The 24,315-nt window shown below is 43.7% G+C and overlaps 1 protein-coding gene across 2 annotated transcripts in view; it reads left to right on the forward strand.

Annotated features, from left to right (window-relative positions):
* The window catches only part of LOC137436521 (laminin subunit beta-2-like), a 205,141-nt gene that overhangs the window by 49,994 nt on the left and 130,832 nt on the right, over positions 1-24,315 (forward strand). For both annotated transcript variants that reach the window (XM_068130383.2, XM_068130382.2), the window contains exons 6-7: positions 6,770-6,958; positions 14,455-14,518. In XM_068130383.2, coding sequence (XP_067986484.2) covers positions 6,770-6,958; positions 14,455-14,518 — 253 coding nt within the window. The remainder of the gene's footprint in view (positions 1-6,769; positions 6,959-14,454; positions 14,519-24,315) is intronic.

Below are 24,315 nucleotides of genomic sequence, written 5' to 3' on the forward strand. Positions count from 1 at the left end.
GTGTCGGTGAAATGCAATCTTCAAGTCTTTCCACAGATTCTCAATGGGATTTGAGTATGGGCCACTCAAGGACTTTCATGTTCTTGTTCTGAAGTCATTCCAGTGCTGCTTTGGCTGTATGCTTGGGGTCATTGTCCGATTGGACCATAAATCTTTGCCGGAGTATAGGGTATTTTGCACTCTGAAGCAGGTTCTCCTTAAGAATTTGTTTTTATTTAGCTCCATTCATTGTTCCCTCTATCCTTACAAGTCTCCCAGTCCTTGCCGCTGAAAAGCATCCTCATAGCATGATGCTGCCACCTTCATGCGTCACGGTAGGGATGGTGTTATATGGGTGATTAGCTGTGCTCGGTTTCTGTAAGACATAGCGCTTTGCATTCAGGCCAAAGAGTTCAATTTTCGTCTCATCAGACCATGGAATATTTTGCCTCATACTCTCACAGTCTTTCACATGCCTTTTTGCAAACTCCAGGCATGCTGTCATTTGCCTTTTTCTCAGGAGTGCCTTCCGTCTGGCCACTCTCCGATAAACCCTAGATTTGTGAAGTGCTGCAGAGTGTTGTCCTTCTGGCAGGTTCTCCCATCTCAGCCAAGGAAATATGTAGTTCTGTCAGAGTGGTCATTGGGTTCTTGGCCATCTCCCTGACCAAGGTCCGTCTTGCCCGGTTGCTCAGTTTGGTTGGACGGACAGCTCTATGAAGAGTCTGGTAGTTCCATATTCTTTCCATTTCCCAGTGATGCAGCTCACTGTGGCCTTGAGAACTTTCAACACCCTAGAAATTGTTTTATGCAATTCCCCAGATCTATTCCTCCTCACAATTTTATCTTGGATTTCTACAGACAGTTCCTTGGACTTCACAGTGGAGATTCTGCTCTGACATGCATTGTCAACTGTGGGACCTTATATAGAAAGGTGTGTTTCTTTCTAAATCATGTCCAATGAATTGAATTGGCTACAGATTGACTCCAATCAATTTGTAGAGACATCTCAAGGATGACCAAAGGAAAATGGAGGCACCTGAGCTCAATTTGTAGTGTCATAACAAAGGGGTTGAATAATTATTGACTCAAGACATTTTAGCTTTTCATTTTTAATTAATTTGTAAAAAAAAAAAAAAAAAAAAAAAAAAAAAAATCCCACTTTGAAATTATGGGGTATTATGTGTAGATCAGAGACAAAAACCTCAATTTAAACCATTTTCAATTCAGACTGTAACCCAACAAAATGTGAAAAAAGTCAAAGGGTGTGAATACTTTCTGAAGGCACTGTACACTCAAGTTTAAAAAAGGAAGAAATATGGCCATGAAGGATAGTATAACAGGAAAACATCTGATAGAAGAAACACAGGTGAATGAAAGATGGAAGGATTATACCGAAACACTATACAAATGACAGTAATATGATGGCAACCTTCGAAAGTCAAGAGAACCTGGAAGATGAAGATCATCAAAATTATGTCAGTGATAGTTGTAGCAACAGGAATGATAAAGAAGAACCTCACTGAGATCTTAAAAACCATCCCTGGGAATATTGTTACAAACAAACTACAATTGTAGCCTCTCCAGGGTTCAGGGACGATCCTGAAAAGAACCTTCGGAACAAAACTGTGAGGACAACAAAACTTCACAACTTGGTCCATGAACCATGCATGATCCAGTAAATGATCATGCAGTCATTTCTGTTAAATTACTTAAAAGTTACTGAATTATTTTCTTATTATTCCTGAGATTACTCAATTACCTGAAAACCTTTGCCTCTCTCTTTGCCTCTCTTCAGAAAAGGTTTTTGGGCAGTTACCACATCCATTGATACCACTTTGTGCTAATATGTATTTTGCATTCTTGAAGAATCGTTAACACCCACACTTTGAGCTAGTTCAGTCACAAGATCTTTATTCGATCACGAGTATAAAGCCCGTCAAAAATGACGGGTTGGAACAGTTTTTGACGGTACAGCGGCGTGAGCATCCCGAAGTCTGGGCCTAGTGTCAGGGGTGCTCATATCATCTTTATTTATTAGACATCCTACAGACGTAAATGAACACTCGTTTTACTCTCCGTACTTTGCACGTCACGTTCAGCGAATGTCACCTCCCTGTGCCTTGTATATTTATTGTGATTAAAAAAAAACCGCTTCCGTACATCGACCTTGAGGCTGAGTTTGCAAGCCACCGTCTACAATTCCAATGTATTAAGAGGCATAATTACTCTTCTTTTGGGTCTTCGGAGTCCTCAGGGTCTTTTGGGTCCTCTGGTTCATTTGGGACTTTTGGGTGTTCAAGCTCTTTTGCATTCTTGGGATCTTTTGGATCTTTTGTGTCCTCTCGGTCATTTGGCTCCTCAGGTTCTTTTGGGTCATTTGAGTCTTTTGGGTCCTCTGGATCTTTGGTTTCCTCGGGTCTTTTCGGTCATCTGGGGTAATTTGGGTCTTTGGGTTCCACTGGGTCCTCAGGGTCTTTAAGGGTCTTTTTGGTGTTTTGGATTGTTTGGTTCTGTGGGGTCGTTAAGGGTCTTCGGGGTATTTTTGGGTTTTCAGGGACTTTTTGGTCTTCTGTGTCTTTTCGTTTTTTGGGGGTCTTTGGGATATTTTGGGTCTCTGGGGTCTTTTTGTGTTTATGGGTATTTTCGGTCTTTGGGTCTTTCAGCCTTCTGGGTCTTTAAGGGTCTTTGAGTTATTTTTGGTCCTTGAGGTATTCAAGGGTCTTCTGGGTCTTTTGGATCTTCAGGGTATTTTTAGTTTTCATGGTCTTTTGGGTCTTCTGGGTATTTAAGGGTCTTTGGGGTCTTCGGATCTTCAGGGTCTTTTGGGTCTTTGAGATCTTTTGAGTCTTGGTGGTCTTTTGGGCATTTAAGGGTCTTTAGGTCTTTTCAGTGTTTTGGGTCTTTGGTGTCTTTATTGATCTTTGGGGAATTTTGGGTCTTCATGGCCTTTTGGGTTTTTGTTGTCTTTTGGGTCTTTAAGGGTCTTGTGGTCTTTGGGGGTATTTTGGGGTCTTCTGGATATTTAAGGGTCTTTGGAGTCTTTTGGATATTTTGGGTATTTTGGTTTTTCTGGATATTTAAGGGTCTTTGGGTTTCTTTGGGTCTTCAGGGTCTTTTGGGTGTTCGTGGTCTTTTGGGTATTTAAGGGTCTTTGGGGGGTCTTTTGCGTCTTTGTGGTCTTTTGGGTCTTTAATGGTGTTTGGTGTATTTTGGGTCTTTGGGGTGTTTTGGGTCTTTAAGGGTCTTGGGGTCTTTTCAGTGTTTTGGGTCTTCAGGGTCTTTATGGGTCTTTGGGGAATTTGGGGTCTTCAGTGTCTTTTGGGTTTTTTGTGGTCTTTTGGGTATATAAGAGTCTTCAGGGTCTTCGGGGTATTTTGGGTATTTGTGGTCAATTGGGTTTTCAATGACTTTACTGTCTTTTGGGCCTTTGGGGACTTTTGGGTCTTCATGGTCTTTGTGTCTTTAACAGTCTACAGGGTATTTTGGGTCTTCGGGTATTTTGGGTGTTTAGGGTCTATTTGGTCTTCAGGGTCTTCTGGGTCCTTGAGGTCTTAGGGTCTTTTGGGTATTTGGGGTCCATTGGGTCTTTTCAGTCTTCTGGGTCTTCAGTGCATTTTGGGTCTTCGGCGTATTTTGGGTCTTTGGGGTATTTTGAGTGTTTGGGGCCCATTGGGTCTTTTTGGTCTTTTGAGTCTTTGGGGTATTTTGGATTTTCAGAGTCATTGGAGGTCTTCTAAGTCATTGGGGTATTTTGGGTCCTCTTTGTCATTTGGGTCCTTGGGGTTGTTTGGGTCTTTTGGATCCTCATGGTCTTTTGGGTCTTCAGGGTATTTGGGTCTTTGGGATGCATTGGGTCTTTGGGGTATTTTAGGTCTTTGGAGTATTTTGGGTGTTTGGTGTTCATTGGATATTTTTGGTCTTTTGGGTCTTTGGGGTATTTTGGATCTTCAGAGTACTTGGGGTTCTTTTGAGTCCTTGGGGTATTTTAGGTCCTTTTTGTCATTTGGGACCTTGGGGTTGTTTGGGTCTTTTGGATCCAGCGGTGGACACACAGTCGTGTTCAAAGATTGCCCCTTAAACACCACCCCCCCCCCACCCCCCCCCCCCCCCCCCCCACTCAAATCCTTCCTAAAGCACTACTCAAAGCCTTTAAAACCTAGCCTTATGAAGGGACACACACACACACACACACACACACACACACACACACACACACACACACACACACACACACACACACACACACTCAAGGGTACCAGTTTCACGTTTATTCCTCAGTCTTGCCTATACCTCCTGAAACGTAAAGCCGGCTGCAATCTGCCACATGGAGTGGCCTTCCCTATTAGTGGGGCGGCTTAGCCCAAATATTCAAAAGAATTGTGCATTTTGTGAAACAAGCACCAAATTTGGCACAAATGTACATTAATATGTTGCGAACATTTTCAGATATTGGGCCACTTGAAATTCCGTAATTTTTTTTTTCAAATTTCGTAATTTCAAATTTTTCGGGTGACACCGTCACAATTTCGGTCTTCGAGGCCGGCCGATAGGCAAAGTGTGACCGGAAGGGACGAGGTTCTCCTGACCACGTGGCCCTCGATCTGGGAAGCGAGAGGCGTTCCATTAGTGGACGCGCCCCTCACGCCCGACTTTTGGGCGGCCCCGGCAGGCCGTTTGTTTTGACGTTCCGTGACAGGCCCCACACCCCCACCTCCGGGCCGACCGGAAGCTTGTGCTGAGTACATCATACCTGAACAACTCAGTGAGGCAGAACACAGCAGTGCACACCAGGGTGACCCCTTCAGTGCATAAACCAATTAACCTGTCCACTGCAGGGCATATAGAAATGAAGTTATTTTCTGCATATAATAATAATATAAGTTCAGTTCTATATAACAATTTCTGTTATCACCACTACAACTACCACTACTACAAGCTTTGTCTGGAATTTTGTGGACTAACAGACAAACAGATACAGACAAGCTGGGATCAAAACATTACCTCCTTCCACCATTGAGTGTAGAGGTAAACATCATGGAAATTATATCATGCCCTAGATTTAATTCATGCTTACCCGTGTATTTGCTTCACTGGTTCACAAGGTCTTTTGCATACATGTAATTCAGACTCTCGTCTTCATTGCTGACCACACAATGTTCGCAACATATTAATGTACATTTGTGCCAAATTTGGTGCTTGTATCACAAAATGCACAACAGGTTTGCTATGCTGCTACACTATATCTAAGTCTTTGATTTCCATTGGTTTTTCATGTGATATTTCCTTCACAGGAGCGGTGGTGTTTACCACACATAAAATACACGACAATTATATCACAGACTATACTTTTATAATCCTTCTGCAGGTGTGGCACTTTGTGATTGCTTCCAAGACAACCAATCACAATGTGTTATATCAACACACAACTCCACGATGGAGCACTTTATTTTACACATGAAATGCAATGCTGTATAATTAGCATTGTGGTGTGTGTGTGTGTGTGTGTGTGTGTGTGTGTGTGTGTGTGTGTGTGTGTGTGTGTGTGTGTGTGTGTGTGTGTGTGTGTGTTGTTGGTTATCTTCATACGAGTGTTTCAAAAGGTGGAGCAGAGCCCTCCCAGGTCTCAAAGTATCCATTTCCATTCCAAGTAAATGGAGTGTGTGTGTGTGTGTGTGTGTGTGTGTGTGTGTGTGTGTGTGTGTGTGTGTGTGTGTGTGTGTGTGTGTGTGTGTGTGTGTGTGTTGTTGGTTATCTTCATACGAGGGTTGTGTGTGTGTGTGTGTGTGTGTGTGTGTGTGTGTGTATATGTGTGTGTGTTGTTGGTTATCTCCATACGAGGGTTGTGTGTGTGTGTGTGTGTGTGTGTGTGTGTGTGTGTGTGTGTGTGTGTGTGTGTGTGTGTGTGTGTGTGTGTGTGTGTGTGTGGGTGTGTGCGTGTGTGTGTGTGTTGTTGGTTATCTTCATACGAGGGTTGTGTGTTTGTGTGTGTGTATGTGTGTGTGTGTTGTTGGTTATCTTCATACGAGGGTTGTGTGTGTGTGTGTGTGTGTGTGTGTGTGTGTGTGTGTGTGTGTGTATGTGTGTGTGTGTGTGTGTGTGTGTGTGTGTGTGTGTGTGGGTGTTGTTGATTATCTTCATACGAGGGTTGTGTGTGTGTGTGTGTGTGTGTATGTTGTTGGTTATCTTCATACGAGGGTTGTGTGTGTGTGTGTGTGTGTGTGTGTGTGTGTGTGTGTGTTGGTTATCTTCATACGAGGGTTGTGTGTGCGTGTGTGTGTGTGTTGTTGGTTATCTTCATACGAGGGTTGTGTGTGTGTGTGTGTGTGTGTGTGTGTGTGTGTGTGTGTGTGTGTGTGTGTGTGTGTGTGTGTGTGTGTGTGTGTGTGTGTGTGTGTGTGTTGTATGTACAGTATATATGTCTTTGTGTTTGTTTATGTTTATATTAGGTTTCATGAGAGTTGTGAATTTTTGTGGTGCTTTCTTTTTTGAATAATTTTGTTCACTGCACTGAATGTGATGTCTTCCTGCATTAAGCAAGGAAATTACGTTTTTAGTAAAATATCATTAAGATAAAGTTGTCGGTACCAGTTAAATAGCAACATTGAAACATTACAAAATGTATTATGTGCAAGACCAAAGTAAGCAGTGTTTGCATTAGGCAAATGAAGATGGCCGTCCAATTTTGTTGAATTAAAAACCAATGAAATGATGCTGCTCAGCATTCCATATGAATATAATTATTGTTAGCAGGTGTGATTCTAACAAGATCTTGACTCATCACCTGCAGACTTTCAGACCTGCGGCCGCCGTGATTGAGCGTTCTGTGAACCTCGGTCGGACATGGCAACCCTATCGATATTTTGCCTACGACTGTGCAAACGTCTTTCCTGGCATTCCAGTGAGGAAGCAGCTGTGGGTCGGCGATGTGGTCTGTGAGAGTCGCTATTCCGCCATCGAACCGTCAAGTAACGGAGAGGTAAGTGTGGCCGGGTATTCCTCGGGCTGCTCATGCTTATTAAACTTCAGCATCAAACGTGTTAATTGATGGAATTCTAGATAATTCGTTTTAATCTCTAAAGAAAGAAAACGTATTTAGAGGAGTGAAAACGTTATTGTCTGGCTGAGTAAAGCGAATGATTAACAGTAATCATCATTTCCACTTATCTCCACTATGGAGATCGATGATCATTCCCCGCCATTTTAAAATGGCCTGATTACCCCATTTATATTCCTTTGCATTAAATTGGTAATTTGAGATTGTTCTTCAGAGATATGCATCAATACCTTTAGTTAACTTGTTTAAAGCCATGTATAAACGTTTTATCAATAGCACACAATTTTTTGTCCCCCATCGCACCGCGGAGCAAAAGGGGGACTATGGTTTTCTCCTCCGTCCGTGTGTGCGTCCGTCCGTCCGTGCGTCTGTGCATGCGTCCGTCCGTCCGTGCGGACGTGCGTGCGTCTGTACGTACGTGCGTGCGTCTGTACGTACGTGCGTGCGTGCTTAAACGAAGGACCGAATTCTAATTTGGTGTGTGGGTGCAACCCACGTCAAAATCCAAGATGGCCACTGCCATGTATGTCTAAAACTTGAGTGGAATATCTTGATAAATAAGCGAAGTACTAACTTCTAATCTGGTGTGTGGGTGTATCTAGGCATAAGGAAGAACGCTCTAGAAAATTGGGTCGCCACGTCAAAATCCAAGATGGCCTCCACCATATATATGTCTGAATCTTGTGAGCGAAATATCTTGAAAAATAAACGAACTACTAACTTCTAATCTGGTGTGTGGGTGTGTCTAGGCATAAGGAAGAACGCTCTAGAAAATTGGGTCGCCACGTCAAAATCCAAGATGGCCGCCACCATATATATATCTGAACCTTGTGAGCGAAATATCTTGAAAAATAGACGAACTACTAACTTCTAATCTGGTGTGTGTGCGTGTATCTACGCATAAGGAAGAACGCGATTGAAAATTGGGTCGCCACGTCAAAATCCAAGATGGCCGCCTTGCGTCTTCCACTTTGTCAACTCACATCACTTCACCGACAGGGGACCGAGGCGTAACGCTTGTTTTCTGTTGCCAGAACTGTATCTTGTCAATTTTTTAAATAAAAGAAATAATTTTTTTTTTTTTTGGTATTAAACTGTTATAAACTCCCTTTCAAATATGTATCGTCAGCAGGGATGGCTGGTATTGGGCTATGTGAGCGGAGCCTATGCAACACCATAGTTGCCACCTCTCACGCCTTTGGTCGTAGTACACCGCTTTTTGAAAACTTGAACAACCTACTGATTTTATTGCCCAATTATATTTATTATAATATAATAATAATTAATTATTAATATTATAATTACTAGGGCATGCCCGTACTATATATATATCTAAAATTATATCCCCCCCCTCTATTTACATGAAATGGTTTGGTCCATTCGCAAAGCCAAAGCGAACGGCTTGCGAGTACGGTGACAATCCCCCCCCTCTATTTACATGAAATGGTTTGGTCCAAAGCGAACGGCTTGCGAGTACGGTGACAATCCCCCCCCTCTATTTACATGAAATGGTTTGGTCCAAAGCGAACGGCTTGCGAGTACGGTGACAATCCCCCCCCTCTATTTACATGAAATGGTTTGGTCCAAAGCGAACGGCTTGCGGAGTTTGGTAAAGAAATCGCCATAGCTCGGTAACTACTTGTCCGATTAATATGAAACCTTGAAAAGGCACATCCTCGGGTCCCCAGCAATATACCTGGCAAGTTTCAAGTATATCGGACCGGTAGTTGTCGAGAAACAGCGGTCACAGACAAACATACATACATACATACATACAAACATACAAACATACAAACATACACACAGAGATTACTGGAATTATAGATAGACTAGGGCATGCCCGTATTATATATATATCTAAAATTATATCCTCCCCCTCTATTTACATGAAATGGTTTGGTCCAAAGCGAACGGCTTGCGAGTACGGTGACAATCCCCCCCCCCCCCCCCTCTATTTACATGAAATGGTTTGGTCCAAAGCGAACGGCTTGCGAGTACGGTGACAATCCCCCCCCTCTATTTACATGAAATGGTTTGGTCCAAAGCGAACGGCTTGCGAGTACGGTGACAATCCCCCCCCTCTATTTACATGAAATGGTTTGGTCCAAAGCGAACGGCTTGCGGAGTTTGGTAAAGAAATCGCCATAGCTCGGTAACTACTTGTCCGATTAATATGAAACCTTGAAAAGGCACATCCTCAGGTCCCCAGCAATATACCTGGCAAGTTTCAAGTATATCGGACCCGTGGTTGTCGAGAAACAGCGGTCACAGACAAACATACAAACATACAAACATACAAACATACAAACATACAAACATACACACAGAGATTACTGGAATTATAGATAGATAATATAATAATATAATAATAATATTAATGTTATAATATAATAATAATTAAATATAATAATTAATAATTTATATTGCCCATTTATTTTATACAATTTTATTGCCCAATGATTATAATGGGGGTGAAATTGTTGTCATGGAAAATTTTATTTGTTCAATTTCCCGCCACCCTCACCCCCCCACCCCCCACTCCCTCCCCCTTCCTGGGAATGCCAGAATTACGCCCCATAATAGTATTTCTTCGAGTACCATATCCTGTGAAAAGTGTAGAACAATGAGAAGTAAAATCAGTGTCATATTCTCCTTTTTCATGTAAAACTAGAACAGCACTCGGTAGAGAGCATACCTCCGCCAGGCTGAACGGTTTACGTTTTGTATCCCACCGATAGGCTGGATCTGGATTCGGACCGGAACCAAAAATCGAATTGGCTTGTTCTCCTCACCTAACCAACTCAGCCACCAGGTTTTGTCATAATTCTTCACTAAAATCTAATCAATTCGCCTGGTCCCATGCACAAGCTTCCCAAGAAGTTTTGTCTGAATCCGTCCATAACTTTGTGAGATATCCTGCTCACAGACAAACAAACAAATAAGAAAGAAGTTGTGCATAATATCACGATACTTGAGAAATACAGATAAATAGTAGTTGCCATGGAAACATCAATTTGGCAATTTCGAAAATTTGAACAATCAACTGTTTTACATGAATGAATGTTATGCATAAAAAATTTGGTTCATACAATTTCTAATTGTGCCCTAATAGGTGTTTTACATGTTTCGGTTGGCCTTGACTTTGACCTTGGACTACATTTGACCAAATTTTCCTCACATATACTAGTATACTACACACATGTGAAAATAATCGGTGTAAGTTTCAATTTGATATCTTCAAAACTTACTGAGGTATGGTAATAATAAATCCATAAAAGGGCCATTTCCCATTTGATTATAATGGGGGTGAAATTGTTGTCATGGAAACTGTTGACATTTCAAATTGATCATTCTGATTTTTGTTGAACCAGGTCTGTGCCCCAATATGTAAATCGTTTTCAAATTTCAACTTAATAGGATGAAAATGGATGATTTTATGTGATTTTGAGCTTTGACTTTTCGACCTCAAACAATCAGGCTTCAGTGATCCAATATGGAATTTATGTTTAACATAACAGAGTCCCCACCCTCAGGATAGCTGGAGATTGCGCATTACATACTGAAAAAAGTGTAGTCTGTATATTGATTGAATTGAAGGGGGTCTATAGGGTCTAAGGGGTCTTAAGGGATCTAAAGGGTCCAAAACGGGTTTAAGGGTCTAGGGGTTTAAGTGTTCTAAAGGCTGTAAAGGTCTTCAGGAGTCAAAAAGGTCTTAAGGGGTCTAAAAGGTCTAAAGTATCTGATTGGAGTTTTAGGGGTAGTCGGGCTCTTAGGTGTATTGGGGTCTTAAAGGGTCGTATAGGTATTTGTGGTCGAAAGGACCTTCGGGGTTTTACAGGTCTCACAATTCTAATGGGTATTTGTGGTATAAAGGATCTTCAAGGTCTTAAAGGGTCTTCAGGATCTTAAAGAGACTTAGGGTCCAAAGGGTATTCAAAGTCTTAAAGGGTCTTAGGGATTCTTAATGGTTATTAGGGGTTTAAAGGGTCTTAAGGGACTTATGAGTCTTTAGGGTCTAAGGGGGTATTAGGGGTCTTGAAGCGTCTGAGGGTCTTCAGTGTCTTATAAGGTCTTTGGGGTATTAAGGGTCTCCGGATTCTAATGGGCTTTTAGGGTATTACGGATCTTGTGGGTATTTGTGGGTCTAAAGGGTCTTAAAGGTCGTCAAGGTCTTACAGAGACTTAGGGGTCCAACGGGTCTGTGAGGTCTTAAGGGGTCTAAAGGGTCTTACGGGTATTTGGGATCTTACAATTATTTGGGGTCAAAAGTGTCTTCGAGATGTTAAAGTGCCTTTGAGGTCTTAAATCGTCTTAAGGGTCCTGAGGGTCTTAAGGGTCTTGGGGGTCTTCAGGACTTAATGGGTTTTGGGGGGATATTAGGGGTCTTGGGCCTCGACAGTTCACATCATGGCATCTAAATGGCATCTAAAACCCAATAGATAGAGCTTGGCAGAAAAGCAACCACTAAAAACACCCCGCCTGCTGGTCAACCACCAAAGCTCTCCAACTCACCGCACTCCAACCAATCGCTGTATGTCCCCTTATCGCACTTAGCCAGCTCTGGAAACCTAAATGTCCATGCGCACTGCCCATGATGTGATTATCTGATTCCTCATAGGTCTGGTGTCCAGTCCGGATCCCTCATCATCAATCCTGCCAGACTCCCACTCATCCCCAAAGTCATCGCTCGATCTCACCAGTCACCACTGTTACGTGCTCCTCTCCAAACCCCGGCCACGGTGTACCTACGAGCCCCGAAAGGAGTCACGGCAGAAAGATGTGCTATTATGTGTGCCAATGACCAATGGTGAAACCACACCAATCAATTGTTACAAAAACCAAGTATTGTATTAAAACCACACAATAATAACAAGTAACACACGTACAAGAAAACCTCACTTGCACAGCAAACACCATATAATTTCTATGATGGTACCACCAATTTCCTGAATCAATAACTCACGGTATTCACACGTGAGCAATCGGTAGCATCCCCCAAAGTCACTGTATCACGATACCAGGCCAAAGTCGATCCCCTTCGCTGTCGCGATCACAAGAAAAGGTCGTACTGAGACCTGAACCCAGAACGGCTAAAAGTCGTCGACGCTGCAGAAGAGCCGCTTGGTGAGGTGTTGGGCCGACGTCAGTCCGTTAAAAGTTCACCCAAAAGGCAACTGGGAATTCACACCTTCGGTTCACCAGACAATGATGCTGACATGAACGATCAGCGGCTCCCAAGCGGTGAACCGCGAAGAACCGCGAGTTCCCAAGCGAAATCCACGACACACACGAGAACCAGGTGAAGGCTGGTGTGAGGTGAAATGGTAGGGAGTGGCCAAAAAAATGCAAGTTGGAGATAGATGTAAAATTACTATGTGAGCTGTTAGAGCTCTTCAAGATGAAGAAAATGAGCCATAGATGATCCTTCTAGCATGTCTGTAAGCAAAGTTATGGCCAAAAGCGTGTCAGCAATTTTCCGCATCAGTGGCCATTATTTATCATATAAATATGGAATCCATATCTGTGACCGATTTACATTGAAAACTGCTGAAATATGTACGCAACTTCAACTTAGCACAGTTTAGTAAACTAGGGCATGCCCGTACTATATATAAGCTAGGACGTGCCCGTACGTGGGTGCCCGTTCCTTGCAAAAAAAAAAAAACTGCAAAAAAAAAAAAAACTGCAAAAAAAAAACAATGGTTTGGTCCATTCGCAACGACCACAGAACCCCCCCCCCCCCCTCTATTTACATGAATGGTTTGGTCCATTCGCAAAGCCAAAGCGAACGACCACAGAACCCCCCCCCTCTATTTACATGAATGGTTTGGTCCATTCGCAAAGCCAAAGCGAACGACCACAGAACCCCCCCCCCCCCCCTCTATTTACATGAATGGTTTGGTCCATTCGCAACGGCAAAGCGAACGGCGAACGGCTAAATCGCCATAGCTCGGTAAGTACTTGTCCGATTAATTTCAAACCTTGAAAAGGCACATCCTCGGGTCCCCAGCAATATACCTGGCAAGTTTCAAGTATATCGGACCGGTAGTTGTCGAGAAACAGCGGTCACAGACAAACGTACAGACGTACAGACGTACAGAGATTACTGGAATTATAGATAGATACTCGAGATAAATCCATGTGGTAAAAGATTGCTGAGAGTTGCTAAGACCTACGAATTAGAAATTGCACCTGGACACACTTCAGGGGGCACTTTCAAAGGTGGGATGTGCTTCTTCTTTCTAAAGAATATTTTAGGTGTGGTATAGACACGATATCTGCATGCATCGGTTTCAAAAATCGAGCAAATATGGAAAAATTACTCACGTGAAACCAGGATCCGTCTCGGTGGTAGCCATGAGTGTGTAGATGTCACATGATCAGTCATGAAGAGTGGTTAAGTCCAAAATATGACATACCATGGCATAAAAAGGATTTGCCCGCAAAGCATTGCACCGCAACGGCGGTCACAGAGTGCCATGCATAGCGTGATGTAAGTAGTGCGCACAGCGTGACGTAAGTAGTGCGCACAGCATGACGTAAGTAGTGCGCGCAGCGCCACTGGCGGAATTACCAGTCCCTAGAAATGGCTGGTGTGAGGTGAAATGGCTGGTGCGAGGTGAAATGGCTGGTGCGAGCTGAAATGGCTGATGCGAGGTGAAATGGCTGGTGCGAGGTGAAATGGCTGGTGCTAGGTGAAATGGCGGACGGGCCCGTAATGGAGGCGTCCCTTCTCTCCAGCGATGATTCACTTTCGGAACCAAAAGCAAAACCCGTCACGCAGGTTTATTTGCCACAGCAATAACGACACTGTCACAGGAATCCCTTTCCCAGGGAAACCAATATTCGCTCGTGACCAATGTCCACCAGCGTCCGCTCGACACCTCGAAGCAGATCGGCCTTCCTTTCCCGATCTCACTCGATCTGCTCGCCCGCCGCTTCTTCTTCTTCCGTTTGTGCCCTCACTCATCTCGTTTTCCTTCTGAGACATTATTTTTTTTACTTTTGAAGACAGTTATCTCCATTTCACACTCAAACTGTAACAATAATAGTACATGAAACTAAAAATGCTTCAAGTGGATGACAACCACAAAGACGGAAGTGACGAATCCGTAACACCACACACCAACAAATGATAAACTGTTTTCTTTTTGATGTGAACTTTTACCATCTTGTAATGAATGACTGCTTATTCTTAGTTATTAAAATAAAAACACTGACGTTTGTTTAAATTTACTTTGCAGTATTTTCTTCTGCAAGGATTTCAATTGTAAAATTCCCCCTTTTATCTCAATTAAAGTACTGTATAGGTAAGAATGAATAGGATCAGTATAGTCACATCAAGTCTCAAATTTAACATTATGTGCATCTTTCGCCTTGAAATGACAAGGTTGCTGAACAAATAATCTTGTTTTCAGCTTATTTTTAAGGTTCTTGACCCAAGGCTGCTCATCATGGACCCCTACAGCAAGAGAATACAAGGTATTCCCACCACATTTGAATTTACAGTGCACTTGACATGGAAAAGTAACCCTATCTCAGCAATTGGTGAGAGTTATCAAACAGAGTGACCACTATATTCGTCATGGGTGTGTGTCTGTGTGTCTGTCTGTCCGCAGCATAACTACCCGATGATATCATCCGATCTTGATGAAACTTGGGTGGGAGGTTGATATCATGATCTAGTTGTGTCCTGCCTAGAGTGGGCATATGGCGCCCATTGCGGGCGGAGCCACGCCCGAAAAAGATGTTTTTTAGGGGGTAATCGAGTTCAAGCTACATCTTCTCCGAGGGAGTTGGTGGAATCTGACAGGGGTTTTGTATTTGGTTCGGCCAATGTCAGTGTCTGGCCCCACTGAGCTCTATTTTTCATTTTCGCCCCAAGGTCAAAGTCACATTTCGCCCAAAAGTCGATTTTTGATGGTTTTATTACATTGTTCGCTTCCTGATAGGGTGAAATGTCGTACATGATCTTATATTATCACATACATCATGAAATACAAGTTTTCCAACAAATTTCAGAATCTTCGACCTTTGACCTTTGAAGGTCACAAAGGTCAAATTTTCAAAGTTGTCGGAATCAAACCGAATTTTCGGTATTGTGTAGCTAACTAACCTCATACTGATTATACATTATTTTCTATCTCATTTCAAGGTCAGTAACCTTCGTTTTGACATTTATGGGCCAGCTCTTTCACGAGCCTCGATTCAGTATACAAAAAAAAAAGAAAAAAAAAAAAGCACCACACACAATTACGTACAGCTGGCTCTCAAAGGCCTGCACACGCAGTGCATTGGGGCCCTTTGTAAATAGGCATGTACATCGCATGTCGGGGGGCGACACGTGCTATGTGGGCCCCCGACCCCCCAGTCCGGGCCTGTTTCAGTTATAGTCCATCCTTTGTCATTGAATACCGCTCGCTCGTGAACCATTGTCGTCTCCCGACTTGTCTATATTTTTATTGGACAATTATAGCCGGCGAAGCCGGTGTTGTCAATAAACGCATACGTATTATGTCGAAAACCAGATTATGCCTTGGCTTGAGAATTCCGAAGCTCAATGGAGGCCGCCATCTTGCGGATGCAGAAGTATGCATAACAAATTGAAAAACGTTCAATAGGAGTTTCTTTCACCCGTCTTTGTTTGATTCACCATCTTATGCACCTCCAATTTATTATTAAAATACTTTAAGACCAACCTCGTTATCTTCAACGAAAATCGTCACCAAACACCGGAACCAATGAGATTCGAGCATTTGAAAAATATTTTTTAAAAGCTTATTACGCGTTTCGGACGCTGAAAACGGCGTCAAATATTCTAAAATTGACGAAGAATTATTTTTTAGAAATCTCACGGCCGTAGGGGATAGTTTTTCACGGCCAGAAATACGGTATAAGCGGTTTACATGAAGAAAGAAAGCTCGGTTTGATTAACGACAGTCACACATTTCCGTTGAAACGGCGCTATCGTCTGAGCTGTCGGCACTGGTCTCACTGCAAGCTAACTTCTTCTGGTGGAGGAAGCCGCAGTGCCCGGAGAGAACCAGTCCTGACAGCGACTGAAGTTAGAAGACTACACACACACTGTGAAAACGTATGTTAAGCCCAGTTAAAATTTCTTAAAATAGGCCCTAAGCTAGCACATCGTATAGTTACTTCCTTAAGCTTCTTGTGACATTTATTGTATGTAGGTATTGGGGAGGACTGTCTGCTCTTCTCTTTTACCAAGTCTTACCAGGTACGGTACCTACACCGACCTACTATCAACCTACACCAACCTACTCCCAACTACCTAACCTACTGATGCCACAGTGATGGGTAAAATAGTGGCAAAAGGCTTTGGCTTTGCCGGCTCATTGCAGCTTTGCAGTCGGGTACTAGTAACATATGTTAGCCGGCGAAGCCGGTGTTGTGAATAAACGTGCACGTATTATGTTGAAAACCAGATTATGCTGGATCCCTTGGCTTGAGAATTCCGAAGCTGTGACGCACCAAATCGCTCAATGGAGGCCGCCATCTTGCGGATGCGGAAGTATGCATAACAAATTGAAAAAGGTTCAATAGGAGTTTGTTTCACCCGTCTTTGTTTGATTCCCAATCTTATGCACGTCTAATTTGTAATTTCAATACTTTAAGACCAACCTCGGCCCGCACGGGCCTGGTTATCTTCAACGAAAATCGTCACCAAACACCGGAACCAATGAGATTCGAGCATTTGAAAAAATATTTCTAAAACCAAATCACTCAATCGAGGCCGCCATCATTCGGATGCGGAAGTATGCATAAAAAAAATTGAGAAAAAGTTCAATAGGAGTTTGTTTCACCTGTCTTTGTTTGATTCACAATCTTATGCACCTCTAATGTGTAATTAAAATACTTTAAGACCAACCTCGTTATCTTCAACGAAAATCGTCACCAAACACCGGAACCAATGAGATTCGAGCATTTCAAAAAATATTTTTAAAAAGCTTATTACGCGTTTCAGAGGGTGAAAACGGCGTCAAATATTCTAAAATTGACGAAAAACTATTTTTTTAGAAATCTCGCGGCCGTAGGGAATAGTTTTTCACGGCCGGAAATATCCGAAGTTGAGACGGAATTCACCGAATTAATCAAGAAGTAAATTTTATCAATTTTAATCTCATCCAGAATGCAAATGATGTCATTTTAGGTCTGAATTAGCGAAATTTTGTGAGCTGACCAATCAGCGATCAGCTTAGGTCAGCCAATCAGCGCAATCGACACGGTTTGATTAACGACAGTCACACATTGCCGTTGAAACGGCGCTATCGTCTGATCTGTCGGCACTGATCTTACTGCAAGCTAACCTCTTCTGGTGGAGGAAGCCGCAGAGCCCAGAGAGAACCAGTCCTGACAGCGACTGAAGTTAGAAGACTACACACATACTGTGAAAACGTATGTTAAGCCCAGTTAAAATTTCTTAAAATAGGCCTTAAGCTTCTTGTGACATTTATTGTATGTAGGTATTGGGGAGGACTGTCTGCTCTTCTCTTTTACCAAGTCTTACCAGGTACGGTACCTACTACACCTACCTACTACCAACTACCTAACCCACTGATGCCATCGTGATGGGTAAAATAGTGGCAAGAGGCTTTGGCTTCGCCGGCTCATTGCGGCTTTGCAGTCGGGTACTAGTAAATATATAAAGCTCTTTCGAATCACTCATTCACTGGTGGTGGATGGTTCATATGTAGCATGTGGCTGTTTGGCTGCATCATTTTCTGGAGGTTCAGCTGTGCCACTGATGTAAAGCCCCCGTAACCAGGAAGCTGGTACACATTTTGCTGATCTCCGAAGGATGACCGGCTGAGTCAATCCACCTGGTGTTAATTCAGTGGCGCGACAGGGGCTCAATGTCAGGTTGAGTTCGATATCGGTTTACATCACTTTCAAGGATCAATTTATTTGGTTCGAAATATCAAATGTGGTTTTTGTTTCTTTTAAAGGTCACATTAACAAAATCTAGAATGATTTCAACATAATTCCAATGAACTTTTGGTTCTAAGTCATCTTGAAAAGTAAGTTCACCCCCACAAAAAAATATTCCATATTAAATGCCAAGTCTGTATATATATATATATACTGTCATCCCTCGCTATATCGCGCTTCACTTTTCGCGGCTTCGGTACATCGCGGGTTTTTCTCGCTAGTATATGTAAAATTATATATCGGATTTTTCATTATATCGCGGGATTCTGCGGCCTATAGGTATTTTTATTTTTTTAGATTTTAATTATTTTTGTGGTAAAATAAGCATTTTCTAGCCTAAAAAATTAATAATAATATAAATAAAAATATAACACATTAAATAAAACCTATATTAAAAGAATATTACAGTAAATCGAAATAAAATACGCACTATAAATGAGTAGACAAAGAATCGCGCGTATGGAAAACCAAGCTTGGGTTGCTTGCGCTCGTTTGCCCAGATGATTTCGTACGCGGCACACTATTGGCAGATGGATGAGACACGACCAATCAGAGCACGCTGTTCAGTATCCTGCGGTGTTGTGTTTTTGTGCATTTTGTGTAAAATTGTGAAGTTGTTTCAAGCCCTACGATGACGGGTAAACGTTCTGCGTCTTCTAAGGGTTCTGGCACTGAACCTAAGCGCCAGAGGAAGATGCTTAATATCGTAGAGAAGGTGAAACTCCTCGACATGTTAAAGGAAGGGAGAAGCTTTGCGGCTGTAGGCCGCCATTACGGGCTCAATGAATCTACGGTCCGGTACATTAAGAAGGACGAAAAGAATATAAGGGCGACGGCAGCAGTGTCCTTTAACCAGACAGCGAAAAGGGTGGTAACTTCACGCAATAAGGCCATTGTAAGGATGGAGTCTGCATTGGCCCTTTGGATCAGTGACTGCAGGAAGAAGAATATCCCACTGGATACCAACTTTATCCGTGAGAAGGCCAGGCAGCTTTACGCCAAGTTTGCTGAAGGCGCTGGCGACGACGACCCCGAATCCGAACCATCGACCGCATCTCCCACCAAACCAACCAAATTCAATGCCAGCAAGGGCTGGTTTGAAAAAATTCAAAAACGATGCAAGCTAAAGAGCGTCGTCCTGCATGGAGAAGCTGCTTCTGCTGATAAAGCCGCCGCCGAGGGGTACGTGAACGAGACGTTCAGGACGATCATCGAGGAAGGGGGTTATAAGCCTGAACAAGTTTTTAATATGGATGAGACAGCCTTATTTTGGAAACGGATGCCGTCTCGCACTTTCATCATGATCGAGGAAGCCAGAGCCCCTGGATTTAAGGCCCACAAAGATCGGGTGACTTTAGTAATGTGTGGGAATGCTGCGGGCTTTATGATAAAGCCTGGTCTTATTTATAAGTCCAAAAACCCAAGGGTCCTCAAAAACAAAAATAAGAACCTGCTGCCAGTGTATTGGATGCACAACCAGAAGTCCTGGATTACGAAACTCCTCACATCGGATTGGTTCCACCCGTGCTTCATTCCCGAGGTCAAGCTTTATCTCGCAGAAAAAGGACTCGAGTTCAAAGTGCTGTTGCTCATGGATAATGCAGGAGGTCACGCGCTCGACCTGTCGTATGATGGCGTACAAATAGAGTTCTTACCGCCAAACACCACATCGCTGATACAGCCCATGGATCAAGGCGTCATTCGCGCATTTAAGGCACTTTATACACGAAACACCCTGCAGCACCTGGTCGAGGCTATGGACTCGGACAAAAACTTCTCGCTGAAGGCGTACTGGCGTGAGTCCACCATTGCAACGTGTCTGCAAAATATTCAGATGGTCATAAAGGAGATGAAGACAGAAACTTTGAATGCCTGCTGGAAAAAATTGTGGCCAGAAGTAGTCCACGATTACGTGTACAAGGGTTTCTCTCCTGACGAAGTCCACCACTCTGCAGTAGATAAGGCAGTGAATCTGGCAAAATTACTAGGAGATGGCTTCAACGATATGACTCCCGATGACGTTGAGGAGCTGCTCGAGACCCACTCAGATCCGTTAACGGACGAAGACCTGGCGGAGATGACGAAGTCAGCAAGTGAGGAGGAAGAAGAGGGTCCAGGGGATGAAGAAGAAGAAGGCCTATCACTGGAACGCCTCGCAACCCTAGTGAGAATGGCAAAAGAACTTAAGGAAAGGGCTGAAGAATGGGACCCCCAGATGATTCGTTCGTTGAAGTTCAGAAATGTAATCGACGGAGGCATTGAAGTCTATAAAAACCTCCTCGCCCAGAAGAAAAGGCAGCGCCAGCAACTGCCCATCACTATGTTCCTCACCCGAAAAAAGAAAGAAGACACGCCTACGTCTTCAGCACGAAAAGAAGTTCCGGACGACGACGAAGATACTGCACCACCTGACGAGGCGCCTGCTGAAGTGGTGCCTTCAGAAGAGCTGTAATGCTCTTCTTTGCTGTGTAGTACAGTAAAAACGATTATTGATATACTTACCCAGTATCTATTACAGTATTTTCAAATATACTGTACAGCTATATAAACACGTACAAATATTTTTCTAATACGTAAGGATGGGTCTCAAAGGTGTGTTTAAGAGTGTAGAAAGGGTTTATAAGAGCGTGGGAAAGGTTTATAAGAGTATGGGGAGGGTTTTTAAAGGCTTAAAATATATTAAAATAATAAAATAAATATATGGTTTCTACTTCGCGGATTTTCACCTATCGCGGGGGGTTCTGGAACATAACCCCCGCGATAAACGAGGGATGACTGTATATATATATATATATATGTATGTATGTTTACATATGTATGTAAACCTCCCTGAGTTATTGGTGCACGGAGTTGATTGGGTGAACAAATGTTTTCCGTTTTTTAAAAAGTTGTTGAGAATATTTGGATGATCCTTTTGATTTGTCCGTGATAAGTAAAATACTTATAATGCATTTATAGCAAAAACTGTTATAAACTCCCATGATCCTCGTCGTCACGGGTTCCGCCATCTTGATGCGAGACATGCGATCGATGGCCGATGAGTCGTGGACATTGGGACTAGTCCGTTATCTCTACCATGTCCGTGTAGCTGTCACTGTTGGTGAGTGTTGCATTGATCACGCTACGGCGTAATGTATGTTTGTTTTAATTGACTGTTTTGTCTGTTATGGCTGTAATGTTTTCATTGCTATGGGAATACGAATGTTCAGGGTATTGTATCTATCTTGTTCTGGGTTTTGTTATATTAACTGATACATTCAGTTATATTCATTAACTAGCAAGGATACCCGTCTACGATGGGTGCAAATTGAAAGGATTCTTTAAATTAATTAATCAAAGGTGAATGCTCTGACTATATCCGACAATGCCTAAGATTGGGGGTATTGATATCAGAAAATTGTCAGCCAAACAGACCTAAAACATTAAAAAAAACTTTTGTACATACATTTTGTATAAAATATATTCTATAATTTATATAAAATATAAACACTAAACAGCATTATTCTCTTTCGACTGGATGGGAAGATAGTCGGCCGAGAAGCACCGATTCTGGAGATTCGCCTGTTTTGATTAAAACGTTTTTCCAAAATAACGTTTTTTACAAACTATGAAAGAGCATCTAATCCAATATGTGCCTTATACAAAAAATATAGTCACAACTTACAGCGTTCGTCATCTGTGCCCTAGAGTGCCTCGGGGTAAACCACATTGCGTGTCTGATTGTTGGGTGCCAGGATGGTGAGTTTTACTGCACTTGCCGGTCCGACAGGCAGCCACATACAGCTGACCGTGTGAGAAGCAGGGGACAGAGAGGTCGACCCCTATTGTCTTGTACGTCTGACCTTGAGCCTTGTTGATGGTCATCACAAAGCATGGCTTGCAGGGAAACTGGAGTCTCCGAAACTGGAACGGCAGTTCAGAGTCTGACGGAATGAGCGGGATCCTCGGCAGAAGGACGACTTCTCCTTTGTATGGTCCACAGGAGATGGTGGCCTCGATGACATTGGCATGTCGGCGAGTTATGATGCAGCGTGTACCATTGGTGGTCTTGGGTGGTTCCATGTTTTGCAGGATCATGATGGGCACACCGAGTTTCAACTTGAGGAGGTGTGGTGGCATTTCTGACAGCTCGAGAGACTTGAGAAGCTCAACAGGGTAAGTGACTGCCTCCTCGTCACAGATGGCACTATCCACAGACTTGTAGATCTTCTCATCGCCGGGAAACTCTCCCATGAGCCAGTTGTTGAGCTGGTTGACATTGGTGTTCAGTGGAGAAAGAATTGCACGCTCAGCCAGCCATTCGGACCGGACTCCATTTGTGCTCAAGCAAGGGTGGACTTCAGCCTTCAGCTCCTCCATTGTGGAGACGACCTTGCCTATTTCAGGAGGAATCTCGATCGTGTCTGGTTCGGCCGAAAATGGTATCGGTCCATTGCCAATTTCCAGGAGCAGCTTAGAAAAGTCAGTGGCCCCTTCATCGCCAGACAGGTGAGCTCGCATGTTGGTGGTCAGGTGCTTGACAGTCACATGGCGCCGCAGGTGGGACGTCTTCAGGCTGGCATTGACAATGTTGGATCTGGTACCACTCTTGACCACTGGGAGGATCTGTCGGAAGTCTCCGCCTATAGGAATATATATTCCTCCCATAGGTTTCTTTACTCCTGTGATGTCCTGTAGTGTGCGGTCTACAGCTTCATAGGCTGACTTGTGAGTCATTGGGGCCTCATCCACAATGATGACAGCAGCATCCTTAATGCCCTTGGCCAATGCTGTTCCATGCTTGATGCTGCATGTTGGCTGCTCTTTGAAGTGCGTGTCGAGTGGGATCCTGAAGGTGCTGTGCAGCGTTCGGCCTCCCTGGAGCAGTGTTGCGGCAATTCCACTGGACGCAGTAGCAAGAGCAATCTTGCCTCGTGAGCGAATTTTCTTCAGAATCGTGTTGATAACGAAGCTCTTTCCTGTGCCTCCTGGTGCATCTAGAAAGATGATGTTGCTGCTCTTGTTGCCATTGTTGATGTTACCTTGCTGCACCAGTTCAAGGACTGCATTGTAGACCTGACGCTGGTCATCTGTCATTTGCTGTTGGAGATCATCAGCTTGGACAGCCAACTGCTCTTGGTTGTAGTCGACTTCCCTGAAGTATTCTCTCTCAAGCCTATATTCTGTGCCCCTCTCTGGGGTAGGTAGGTCATACGAACTGAGATGACGACCGCCTATTATGATCACCTTGTCTTCGAGAGAGCAAAGCTCAAGGTTGTAGATGTGCTCGTTGTAGTCAGCAGCGGGATTGTCAACATTGCGACGGTGCTGAAAGAGGTAGTCTTCAGAAAGGATTTCATGGAACTTATCCCATAGCGTGCGTGCATGGATTGCTAGGAAAACATGCGGTAAGGATGACTGCCATGAGACTCCGGAGGTTTGGTGCAGACTGGCTGATGCTTGCCTCATTCATAGCAAGGTGGAGGTGCTGGTCGTTTTCCAGGAGTCCCAATGCGATCTAGGCTTCACGGAAGGACAACTCCTGACCATCCACTGTCCTTAGAGCAGCGAAAGAGGATGGGCCACATACTTCAGTCAGAAGAAGTCGAACGTAGTAACAGTCTCTCTGTCTCGGACTGATGCTGTAGATGCGGCCAATTGCCGGAGTCTTCCATATTGCATGTGGTCCTTTGACCACCACTTCTCCCCACTTGCGGCGGGTCAACTTCTTGTGCGTCTTGTCCCACGTGTAGTACTCGGGCACCTCGTGGTATTTGAGCGTCTTGGCAAAATCGTCATGATTGTAGAGGTCCAAGAAGGCAGTCAGCGTTGTGGCTGGTGGTGGTCGCTCTGCCCTCTGTATGGCATTGTCCATATTGAAGTAGACTCGCTGGCCATTCTCGAGGTGGACAGCTAGGCCAATGACTGGAGGGAAATGCTCGGAAATTGGGTGCTCTAGGATCCTCCAGACTGCCTCGCTGCTCCCAACGTAACGTGCATTCTGGAACTTAGCTACCTCATCCCCATGACGATTTCCGGCCTCTTCATTGGCTCGCTGCAGTTCAAACACTGCTTGATCGGTCCCCTTGGTGACATACTTTGTGATACACTTGATGCTCTTGATGCTGGAGCATATCTCAACGTTGATGTGGCAGTTGAATTGGCGGAGGAGGAACGGGTTGTAGGGTACCACCCACTGATTGGTGACTACCTGCACCACCCGTTTTCTCTGCTGGCGCATCTTGATCTCCCCAGTGTAACCACCATCTTCTGGCTTCAGACGTCGGTATTTGGGGTAGCTGTCATTCCCTTGCTCAGTGCTCTGGAGGAATGGCTTTGGGAAATCTTTT

This window comes from Myxine glutinosa, chromosome 11 (genome assembly GCF_964187855.1).
Source record: "Myxine glutinosa chromosome 11, kmMyxGlut1.1, whole genome shotgun sequence".
NCBI classification, from domain to species: Eukaryota; Metazoa; Chordata; class Myxini; order Myxiniformes; family Myxinidae; genus Myxine; species Myxine glutinosa.